Source organism: Schistocerca gregaria, chromosome X, assembly GCF_023897955.1.
Source record: "Schistocerca gregaria isolate iqSchGreg1 chromosome X, iqSchGreg1.2, whole genome shotgun sequence".
NCBI classification, from domain to species: Eukaryota; Metazoa; Arthropoda; class Insecta; order Orthoptera; family Acrididae; genus Schistocerca; species Schistocerca gregaria.
This window is the reverse complement of record NC_064931.1, coordinates 187,627,461-187,640,100: the sequence shown is the minus strand read 5'-3', so window position 1 is coordinate 187,640,100 and position 12,640 is coordinate 187,627,461. Positions and strand designations below refer to the sequence as shown.

Below are 12,640 nucleotides of genomic sequence, written 5' to 3'. Positions count from 1 at the left end.
TCACGGCGGTTCAGGGTGGCACGGCCACGTCCACTGTGCCCGGGGTGGATGACAAGCGGGCGGTACAATCCGGCCATTACGGCCGCTCCCGCACAGCGCGTAAACAGAATTCCGGCCGCCGACCCCTGTTGCCATCCTGTGCTCGTGCTATATACATCATGATCGGTCAGAGTGCCCCCAGCGTTGGGTCATTTGTTGTAAATGTAATAAAAAAGGACACATTGCTAAAGTTTGCCGCTCAGCCTCAAAAGAATCGAAGGAAGCAGGTACGGCGACATGGACGTTGACATTCAGGAAGTTTCATCGGGCCAGGCTCCCGACGCATCGGCACAGAAACTCTTTATTGAGGTGTCGGTACACCATCTCTCGGTCATGCTGATTACAACTGCAAGTAGATAGGGGCGCGGCAGTTTCTTTGTTGAATGCACAAACTTATTCCGACCTTGGATCGCCCCCGTTGGCGCCAGTTTACCGGCGTCTCCATGGTAATGGTAAACAGTTCATTCCCCTACTGGGTCAATTCACTACCAACGTGACTTACAAATCAGTCACTCGGCCTATTACTTTTATTGTTGTCAGTGATGCGAGCTCCGCCTTTCAAGCTTTCGGTTTTTCTATCGCTGACACCATACAATTGATCTCCGAAGACGTTCCCTATCAATCATTGGAATCTTTGATATCAGACTTTCCAGATATCTTTGAGGAGGGCCTGGGGCATGTTTCAGACTCTGAAGATCACTTAACATTGAAGGCGTCGGCTCGCCCACGTTTTCTTAGCACGAGGCAGATCCCCTTGGCTCTCCGCCCCCAAGTAAAAGAAGAGCTAGACTGGCTGACAGCCCTAGGGGTCGTTCTTCCCATTTCTTCTAGTGAGTGGGCTTCGCCCCTCTTCATTGTCAGAAAACCCTCAGGAAAATTACGTCTTTGTGGCGATTTCAAGGCCACCATTAATTTCCAATTGGTGGTGGACATCTATCCTTTGCCTCGTGCTGATGAATTGTTCTCAGCCGTGGCGGGAGGCCAATATTTTTCGAAAATTGATCTTTCGGAGGCTTATCATCAGATACTACTTGATGAGGACTCCAAACGGCTGGCGGTCGTCAACACCCCGTTTGGCCTTTACCAATACCAGCGGTTGGCCTTCGGAATATCCAGTGGCCCAGCGATATTCCAGCGTTATCTTGAGCACGTCACATAGACAATCCCTCATTGTATTAATTAACTGGACAACATAATAGTCACAGGCCGCAGCACGAAGGAACACTTGCACAACCTTTGAGCCCTCTTTCTCAAATTCAGGTCCCTGGGCTTGCGTTGCAACCTGCGTAAGTCAAACTTCTTCCAACCGTCCATTGAGTATGTGGGCTTCACCATCTCTCGGCACGGCATCCAGCCATTGGGAAGTTTGGTCCAAGGTATCGTCGACCTTCCTTGGCTCGCTTCGCTGAAGGAGTTACAAGCTTTTTTAGGCAAGATTGCCTATTACCACCAGTTCATTCCCAGGGCTTCCACCATAGCCCACCCCCTGTGCTGCCTTCCGCGCAAGGGTGTTCCTTTTGATTGGTTGCCTGCATGCGAGCGAGCGTTCACCTCGTTCAAGGGCCTCCTCACGTCAGCGCGTTGTTTGGCTACTTTTGACCCCCATAAGCCGTTGGTCCTGGCTACAGATGCTTCGCAGTATGGAGTGGGAGCGGTCCTGACCCATCGCAATGCGGATGGTTCCGAGCAACCACTGACATTTGCATCTAAAACTCTTAGTCCCGCGCAAGCCCATTAACCCCAGGTGGAAAAAGAGGCTTTGGCCATTGTCTACGCTGTTACCAAGTTTCACTCTTTCTTGTATAGCATGAAGTTTCAGTTAATCACTGACCATAAGCTGTTAATATCGTTATTTGGCCCCACCTCTCAGATTCCGGATAGGGCGGCCGACAGACTACAGCGCTGGGCCTTGTTCATCTGTAAGTACCATTATGACATTCATTTTCACCCTTCCTGACAGCATGCCAACGCCCACGCTCTTTCCCGTCTTCCGGTGGGCCCGGATCCTAAGTTCGATAGAGAGGAGATTATGTGTTTTCATTTGGGTGTGGCGTCCCGCCAAGCGGTTGATGGCTTCCTGATCACTAGTTCTAGAGTCACCAGGGAAACGGCAGCTGACCCGGATCTCCGGCAAGTAGTTCGCCTCATTCAGCAGGGGTGGTCATCCCGACATGCAGGCCGGGCCTCGGACCATCTTCATAATTATTTTATTCTACGCGGCCGCCTCTCGGTCTTGGAAGGAGTTCTACTTCTGGCTACCGATGATACAGCTCCTCGCGTGGTTGTTCCTGCAAGTTTACGAAGGGAGGTCCTCACGTTAAAACATGAGGGGCACTGGGGTGTTTCCCGTACTAAAACCTTGGCTCGCAGACATGTGTACTGGCCCGGTGGCCACCTGTTCCCAGTGTGCGAGCCAACAGGCATCTCCCAGGACACCGTTCTCTTCATGGCCGCCGGCAACCCAAGCATGGGAACGTGTTCACATTGATTTTGCGAGCCCGTTTCTCAATGGCTTTTGGCTCATTGTCATTGATGCTTATTCCCGATTCCCATATGTGGTTCGCTGCTCCTCAACCACTTCAGAAGTTGCAATCCAGGCACTAGCAAAAATCTTTTCCATGGAAGGTCTGCCAGTCACCCTGGTCTCGGACAATGTACCTCAGTTTATTTCGCAGACCTTCTAAGATTTTTGTAGGCGCTTCGGTATTCGGCATGTTTGCTCTCCCCCCTTTCATCCACAATCAAATGGGGAAGGCGAGCGCATGGTGCGCACATTTAAGACACAGATGAAAAAGTATGTGCACGAATTTCCTGCGGAGGAGGGATTGACGTTTTTCCTGACGGCATACCGGACCACACCAACGGGAGAATGCAGCCCCACAGAGCTCCTCCACGGGCGCCAACCTAGGACTCTGCAGCACCACCTCTGGCCTGGTCCTTGCCAGTCTTCACAAAATGGAGTACCTGGCTTTCCACTGGGTATGTCGGTCTGGGCACGTGGGTTTGGTCGCAATCCACGTTGGATACCGGGGGTGATCCTGTGCTGAAATGGCCACCAGCTCTATACCTTGTATATGGGGGACCGGGTGGTACATCGTCACCAAAATCAGCTACGTCCACGTTTGGGCACCCATCCTCCGACCTCTCTGGCACCGGCTTCCCCATTGCTGGCGCCCGTGTTGGTTTCTCAGAGGGCGTTACCGCCTCTCGCCACTGTGAGTCCGCCGCAATGAGATGGTTCTCAGCCTTGACAGCCTCCAGTAGCTCCAGCACCGGTATCGCCATTGTTAGAGATGTCCCAGCAAGAGCAGGCCCCCCTCGCAGGCCCAGTTTCTCAGGAGGCTGGTTCACCTGTGGTCGTCCCTTCCCCATCGTCCCCGCCACTGGGTCTTGCCCCTCCCGATCTGGACCAGCATACAGAGTTTGACGGCTTGTCTATTGTTCTGTCCCGGGCTCTGGTGGCGGGACGACAGGGGCCTCTTCGTGTGGGTCACTTCCAGCTGTATTCGAAGGTTCCGTCTCGAGGGCTGGCAGATCCCCTCGTCTCCAGCCTTCCAATGGACGTGGAGGTCATCGCTCCTGCCCGATGCTCCACCTTCCGACGCAGTGGATCACAGTGGCTTCACCCCCCCGAAGGAAGAGGAGTGCAGTAGCCATCATAAAGATCGCGGGAGGTACACATCGGCACGGCGCGTCACGGACGGTAGTTGCCGCACATAGAGTCCCGTCCACTAGAGGGCACGTGAGAATTTGTACGCGACCTCTGCCGGCAACAGTGTTACTACAAAAACCCTGGGTAGATGTTGCCTATGGGTAACATTCAATTGTTGGATCATCTGGTTGTGGCTGGAATACGGGCCGGGGGCAAGTCACATGAAGAGGTAAGAGTCTGCAAGAATTCTCATTCAGTGAAGGGTTCATTACAGGATTCAACTTGATTGGGCTTGAAACAGAGGGGGGTTTCTTCATCTTGTTTCTGCCAGAGAAAGACAGCAGGATAGGAAGAGGATGCCAATGCTGTCACAAAGTGTTTCGAGATGTGTTCTGCAAAGAACAATGGATCAGTGCACAGAACACCATGTAATATAAGATCCTGGACAGTTGATTGTTGCTAGCAGCCCAGAAGGCTACGGAGTTCAGACCAAACCTGGGTTGAAGAGGCACACATCCCCAGGGAGGAAACATAGTGTTCCAAGCATTCCTTTTTACTCTGCTTAACAAGGTAGCAAGCCTTAGCATGGAGACTCTTAAAAGCGATAAGGTTAGTCTCTGAAGAGCATTGTTTAAATCATTGCAGCACCAATTGGTGGCTCTGGGTAGCAACTGCTGAGTCCTTGGTCCACCACGATACCGGTCGACGATGAGGGAGACCTATGGATTGGGGGATAGCAGTACCAGCGGCATGAAGAATAATGTCAGACACCTTAAAAGACCGCATCAATGCAATCCGAGAGAGAGAGGTGTCAAAGTGCACAGCAGACGTATATAAAGGTCAATTGGCTCTGCAGAATGCCCAACATGGGGGCCTGTCTGCCTGGAGGCAGCAGGGGGCAGTATGGCTGAGATCATAAAGAAGGTCACTGAAAGCAGACACTACTAGGTGGTGAAGGTAGCACAGCAAAATAGCCTGCAGACAGCTCATAGAATCATTGCAAGCTATCATGGGTTTTCTTCTTGATGAATTTGGGGTATCTAGCAATAGCCACCAGTTCAGTTCCATCATGAAGACTCATCTGGTAAAAGGGCGTTGTTCCTGGTCTCAAAATTGATGAAAGCATAACCTGTCTATTCTGTATTTTTAGTGCAATAGGTAAAAATTATTTCACTGTCTCAATTTTCTTAGAGGACTGAAAGGAAACTATGTCCAAAGACAATATGAATGATGGACAGTTTAGACCCTTGGAATAGGTCTAAATGGACCTGTGGTCTGGTTACATACTGTGGCACAACATGCGGTCACCCAATGGGTACATTCAAGAGGAGGGAGGTGAAAGTCACTATGAATTTGGCGACCTGTCCTCAGTTGATATAAACTTACATGTGGGACTTGTTTTAAGTTGGTGGATACTTGGTGATCATGTCAGTTTATTGTCGAAGAGACAGTAAAAAAAAGAGAGAGAGAGAGAGAGAGAGAGAGAGAGAGAGAGAGGGGGGGGGGGGAGGGGGACTGTGTGATTACCTTAACGGTAATGGTTCCCCAAGCAGAGGTCTGGGTCAAGTAAAAATTGGTAGCAATGATAGGAGGTTTAAGAAAAGGCGATCCTCGCAGTTCCTTGAAGTTGACTATAATCTAAGCCCACAGAGTGGGGAGCTCTGCAAAATCCAAAAATCATCTACATAAACAGTGGGAGTAACTACCAGACCCATGGTGCAAACAAATTTGTTGGTGGCTCTAAGGAAAAGTGTAGCATTCAACACTGAGCTCTGAGTTATAGAATTCTCTTGGACTTGCAGGGAGCTGAGAAATGAACAGACTAACTAACAACATAGAGGTGACAATATGCTGCAAATAAAAATCAGTAAAGCTGTCTGGTCTCGTCCATTCGTCTCGTATAGTGTGCCTGAAGGATGTGGCATTCTTGGAATGCTGTACAACAATTCAAGCAAATAACATTAGTAGTTTTATTGCTATAAAGCAAATTGACAATACTTAACTTAGGAGTTACATCGCTGTTGCAAGTAACATGCAAACAGTAATAGTCTTTGCTATAAAGAAATCCAAGTAAGCACTTGATATGGATCACTATAATCTGTTCTGCGAGTGCCGGTCTACTACCATCCAAAGATGTCTGTACACGGAGTCGATTTCAGTGGGCAAGGCTGGCAGGAGTGGCGCTTATATTCACTTCTTGCAGGGGGCTCTCCTGTCGTGGTGCAGTCCTCGTCAGCAGGCTACTGGCTGACATCGTGTCACCGTCTTCTCTGGTTTTGCATTCTGCATCTTCATTCTGACACTTGTGGTTACACCAGAACAAAAGCACCTTGAAAACCCAATCATGGAGTATAGCGAAGTTGTGTTGTGACAGATAATACAAGGGGTAGTGAAAGTTTTAATTATCACCTCAGAAAAAGTTACATTATTAATTTTTTGTTTGCTTGCAAGTACACGTCTGCAGTCCTGGTGCACAGTGAAATACCCTTGCTGCAGTACTGCAGAAGGCCACTAGCTGAGCCAAAACCAAAGAGCATAGCCCATCGATAAAGTGGAGTATCATGCAGTAACTAGTTTCCTGCTGCTGAAGTGTAACACTGTGTCGGTCAGGTCCAACTTGAGCTGGGTAAAGTGTGAAGCAACAAAGCACCATCATATGACACAATGTTTATCTGGCACAGACACTTTCTCTGTCTGAATGATGATGAATGAAGTGGCAGACTATCTGAGTGTTTGGGGATTGCTATTCTGTTGTGCTACCAGGTTACATTTGTAAGGGAGCATATCATTGCAGGAGCATACTACCAGAATCTCCTTATGAGGCTACTGGAGGCTATCAAGATGAAGCATCACCGGATTCTGTCCAAGCGGGTGTTTTGTTCCATGATGACATCCTAGCTCATTCTGCACAGGACATATGCTGTTTCTCTGAGATACCAAATTTTACCTCACCCCTCTCTATTCCTGACACGGCACCCATTGATTTCTTCCTCTTTCCTCAGATGAAAAAACCATCTGTAGCAGGCACTTCCAGAGTGAAATGTTATTTTCAAGTGGGCCACTTTCTGAACAGCAAAACACAAACTTCAGCAAATAAGGTCTCTGCCGAGTCATTTGTGTTTGAGAAAAATGTTGTGCATTGAAGGATAAATGTGTAGAGAAGGATTAACACAGTTATCAAGTTCTATGGTCACAGCTTTATTATTTTTGAGGTGATAATCAAAACTTAATGACTACCCCTTGTACAGTATGCTCTATCCAAATATAAAAGACAGTGATAAGGTGTTAATGCTTTCTAAAAAAAACTGCTGAATTGCCATTACCAACTGGACCAGGTAGTAAGTTGTGGACCAGAAAGCCACACTGATAAATGGGCAAAAGATTTGCGATTCGAGGATCCAGCACAATTGCTACGCCACCATCCTCTTCAGCAATCTGCATAACCTGTTAATGAGACTGATTGGTCTATACATGCAAATGAAAGCTGAATTTTTATCTCGCTCAAACAATGGGATGATGTTACTGTCAAGCCACTGCAAGTAGAATCCAATCCCAAAACCAGATATCGCAGAAAATCATGAGCAAGTAATGTTAAAAGTAGAAACAGCTTGGCCCACACCTCGGAGGGTGATGCATGCATTCCAAAAGCTGAGATGTAGCATTTTCAGGATTCTCTCTTCCTTTGCTTGATTAAAAAACAAGCCCTTGTACACACCCACTTAAAGGTTATGAGGTTGGCCACTGATGGGAACAGTCATTTATAACACTGGCGATCTCTTCAGTGATCTCAGATTCCTGCCACAATTTCTTCAGACCATAATGGGACCAGCTACCTTTGATGAAGACCAGCGGATAGGGGAGGAGGGGGTGACACTGTTACAGAGGTGTGGGTGATGGCACCATGGACACCTCTGAGGACAATACCACTTATTCTAGAAGGAGAGGCTGCAAAAGTGGCATCCTATGATGTGCCCAGAGTCATGGTTTGTCTAATGAATGGTGATATGGGAGCAAGAACAACACTGTAAACTGATTACTGCAACCAATATTGTTGTGCAATCACCATTGTGTTGTGGTAACAGGGTTGGAAGAGCGAACTGTGAAATCAATGCTGGTTGGAAAACGTAAGTTCAGAATCATGTGGGGCAGAAAGGTCCAGTCTCAGAAGAATTACCATTACTTTATATTTCTTATTATTTGCGGGCGTGTGTGTGTGTGTGTGTGTGTGTGTGTGTGTGTGTGTGTGTTTTTAAGTAAGGGGATTGAGAGTTCATTATTTATTTAATTTTGACCATACAGGTCTGGGAAACCCAGTGTGGCAATACGTCCATAAATGTTAGCTCCATGTTGAAAAATTGTGTATGTTCTGAAAAAGTAGCTTACCCAACAATATTTTCAGGAAATTCAACACGACATTCTTCAGTAGGTGAAGAAGATTCGGGAACACTGGAACAGAAGATAAAGATAACATTTTAAAAAAAAATATTTACTGTGCAGACAGAGATGTACAATTCAATGAGAGAGAGAGAGAGAGAGAGAGAGAGAGAGAGAGAGAGAGAGGGGGGGGGGGGCAGGGGGGGGTTAAGCAATACTATAGCTTTTAACTTTGGAAAACATACCATAAATTATGAAAACAGATACAAAGAGTAAGAAGACTCGGAGCACAATACAGAGTTGATGTAGTAAAGAATTTCATGAGGAAATTGCCCTGCCTGTGTTACATCAGCATACACTAATGATTGTGAAAAATGCGCCAATAAATATACACGTGACTGAAACTAATTACATACAAATGATCAGGTAAATGGCTACATACAAACAATTAAAATTACAAAATGATGTTCCATCTGATTTTGAGAATTAAATATTGTAAAGGTCACATACTCTGTCAATGCAACCTCTAAATGTCATGGCGTGATCAAAGAGGGTAGGAATGTGTCTGAGGAATCTCTTCTCATGAGATTTGTATGCAACATCAATTTCATTTGAATATCCTTAATAGTTCTTGTAGGCATTAAATTGATCACTTAGGTCGTACAAAAGAAGGCCCTACTGAGGTCATGTATGTGGTCCCTTTCAGGGAAACTGGTAAATTGTTCTACAAACCCACTGAGTTTGGCTTCATTCATGGTGGTGGTGGATATGTTGGGATGGGCGCCTGACAGCAAGGTCTTCAGCACCCATGCGAAAAGAGTTTGAGACAAGTGTCAGAAAATGACTCAAAACAGGAGTATAAAACAGCAAAGAAACTGAAAGGAACACACTGTCTAAAACAATGTGTGTACCCACACAAAAGCACAAAACGAAGTATCATACCAATTTTAAAACATCAACAAAACAGAAGAAAGTGACACAAAGAATTAAAACAATCAGGTCAGATGGATGTGGCTGGCTGACCACAAAAGAAGAAGAAGAAGAAGAAGAAGAAGAGCCAGCCACTCCATAACACGGTAAAACCTCCAGCCTAAAAGCTTAGGGCAGAGTCCAGACACATCACAAAATTTTAAAACTTTAGTCACACTAATCTCATCATCATCTGCCCTTGCATAAAGGTATTAAGTGCACTCTGTTAAAATATGCCATACAGTGATGTATATGCCACAAGCATCACAAAACAGGGAATCTTCTCGCCGTAGTAAAAAGTAATATGTAAGAGGGCAGTGCGCGATGCAAAGATGTGTAAGGGTCACTTCATCCCACCTGAACAACTGGTAGGAGGAACGCCACAGCTGGATAGTTGACTTCACCTACTGCAGCTTATTGTCCATCACTGCCAGCCATTCCTCACCTCACACCTGCACGAACTTCCTATGTAATGCAAAACTGACAGCCTGCAAAGGAATAGGACAATTTGCCATACCTTGTTCTCCATAGGCCTCTTTGGCAGCCCAATCAGGATGTGCATTTTCCTGTATCCCTACAGGCCCTGGCATCCAGAAGAATGACACCTGCTTTAATTGCTGCTGAAGCAAGTATGGTTGGTCATATATCAGTTGGGCCAACTCCTTAGCTGTGTGCAGATTCTGTAAAAAGTTTAAGGCACTGAGGGAAATGGAGTAGATGAGAAACCATTTGCCCTGAATATGACGCATATGCTCCAGTGCCTTCAGGATCACATGGAGCTGCACTGAGAAAATGGTATACTCCACAGGAAGGAGAATCCTTGTGACATGGTCAGGGAACACTACAGAGCAGACAAGGGAATTCCTTTGTTTGGAGCCATCAGTTTACACCACTGTGAAACTGTGATGCATATTTAAAATGTTAAGAAGCAGAGACTGAAATGTAAAATCTCACATATGATCTTTCTTAAAATTGGTCAAGGCTAAAATAAGTCAGGTCCTCTGGAGGAGCCAAGGAGGAAATCTGCTCCAACCTCGATGTAGAACATGAAGATCGACCACATCCATCTCTAGATGGCAACCCTGTGCACGAACCCCATAGGGCCTCGTTACCTGTTGCCGGTTACGAAAAAGCCTTTCCATTTGGAGGCCAAGCAACAATGTGGTATGCAGGAGCATATGGTGTGGACAGTGTTTTATATGCCTGGCTCACCGGCTGCGGTGGTCTCGCGGTTCTAGGCGCGTAGTCCAGAACCGTGTGACTGCTACGGTCACAGGTTCGAATCCTGCCTCGGGCATGGATGTGTGTGATGTCTTTAGGTTAGTTAGGTTTAAATAGTTCTAAGTTCTAGGGGACTGATGACCACAGCAGTTGAGTCCCATAGTGCTCAGAGCCATTTGAACCATTTTTATGCATGGCTCACCGTAAATAACTGTCACTTGATGTAAAGTGGTGGTTCACCAGCATCTGCAAAGAGGCTCGGTATGGGGCTTGTTCTGAATGCCGCAGTGGCCAACCGAATCCCTTCGTGGCATAGCCCTGCATGGCCTATCATGGCAGGTTTCCTCCAACTTATGTACCTAAACCTATGTGGTGCTACAAATGCCAACATTTTGGTCACACAATGCTGAGTTGTGGGGGTGTAGCGACCTGTGGGAAATTTGGAAAGGTAGCCGATGAAGCTGGGATTGACTGTCTACCTCCAGCAGTCTACGTTAACTGCTCTGCGAGCCACCCAGTCTGGAGCCAAGACTGCCCTGTTTTTGCAGAGGAACAAAAAATTCAGGAACTGAAAGTCACTAAGAGGATTCCCTATGCAGAAGCCAGAAAGGAATATAAGGCAACAAAACCTCTCGTCTTTACCACTCTGTGCATTTCTGTGGTGCAGAAACCTGTTCCTAAGGTCGACGCTTTGATGCAGATGATGTCCAGCGAACGACCATCCACCACCAGCACCTGTACTTGCATGTGTACATGCCAAGACAAATTGAGTAAGGATCAAGCAATCCAAACAGCTGGCACAGAAAAGACCAGTAACAGTTCCTTAGTGAGTGTCAAGAAGCCACACGACAAGCAGAGTGCCTCTCAGTGCCCCCTTTTCCCCTCATCCTTGAAGGAAGGGGGTACAGGGAAAGGTTCACGACGTTTGGGTCAAAAGCTGTCATGAGCATCATCAGCGATCATTCTTTCACGTCTGACTGATGAGGAGGACATTATGGAATCAGATGCCTCAGATCCAGGCAGTCTCTCCACTCCCCCCACTCTAAAAGTGCTTCACCTCCATGGTGCAAAGATAGGGGTAAATTAAAACCACATTGATGAAATGGCGCCCATACTACAGTGGCACTTACAGGGGTTCAGGACGCATGTGGAGAAATTCCATGTCTTATCTCAGGATAGACTACTGTGTCTGTGTCTCCAGCAGACTAATTTCCATAATTCATACACCCCTGAGCTACAAAGCTATGTACGCCTCAAAAAGGATGACCTGAGTGGAGAGAGAGCTGAAGGAAGTGTAGATATTTTCGTCAGTACCAACTACCACTTCTCACCTGTCTCACTTACAACTACTTTACAAGCAGTTGCCAGATCAGTGCATGTGCATCATCCATTAACAATTTTTTCCCTTCACTTGTTCCCACATGATGAAGAGGACCTAACTGACCTTATTATACAGCTCCCATGCCCCTTCATCTTCATTGGTCATTTTAATGCACACAATGTACTTTGCAGCTCTGCAACTACCTGCCCAAGGGGTAGAGCAATAGAGAGGCTTCTCTTGTCATCATGTGCATACTTGCTAAATACAGGACAGAACATATATTTCTGCACAGCAGCTGCGTCGTTCTCTGCCATTGATCTCTCACTTTGTTCTCCAGCTCTTGCTCACACTGCTCAATGGGAAGTGGTCCATGACTTGCACGGAAGTGATCACTTCCCAATCTGGATTCACCTGCCAGATGGAGTGGAGCCCGAAAGGAAATTGCTGCAGTGGGTGCTCAGTAGAGCAGAATGGACACTTTATAGCCAGTTGGCCCAGTTTGAACATTGTGCCAATGTTGAGGCATGAGTGGATCATGTTACCAAAATGATCCAGTGTGCTGCTGCAGCATCCATTCCATAGTTCACGGGACAACAGAAGACGTAACCTGTCCCTCTGTGTAGTAACAAATGGTGCTCTGCAGTCAGGACTAGGTGTGCAGCTCTGCGTAGGTTCAAGTGTCGGCCAGCTGCAGAGAATCTTGCAGCCTTTCGAGTGGCAAGGACAAGTGTCAGCAGATTATTCAAAAGAGCATGAAGAAGTTGTGGCAACAGTTCCTGAACATCATTAATTGTTCGACCAAGAGTTCCATTGTATGGGAGACCATAAGGAGAATATCTGGGAGAGGAGGAAGGTGTCCCATAATTGCTGTAATGGGAACAGCACTCTCCAAACCAGTCCACAAGACAGTGCCCAGACTATGGCAGCCTATTTTGCCACACTTACTGCAACAGTCAGTCAGGATCCAGGTTTCCAGCACCATAGAGCAGTTGCTGGGAGGTGTAGTCTGGACTTCCGGTCCACCTCTGATGAAGATTACAACTGCCCATTTTCCATGTGGGAGC

The 12,640-nt window shown here is 46.9% G+C and overlaps 1 protein-coding gene across 1 annotated transcript in view; it reads right to left on the bottom strand.

Moving 5' to 3' along the window:
* LOC126298489 (Fanconi anemia group M protein-like) overlaps nucleotides 1-12,640 on the bottom strand; it is a 238,262-nt gene that overhangs the window by 201,408 nt on the left and 24,214 nt on the right. The window contains exon 2 of the mRNA XM_049989825.1: nucleotides 8,075-8,137. Coding sequence (XP_049845782.1) covers nucleotides 8,075-8,137 — 63 coding nt within the window. The remainder of the gene's footprint in view (nucleotides 1-8,074; nucleotides 8,138-12,640) is intronic.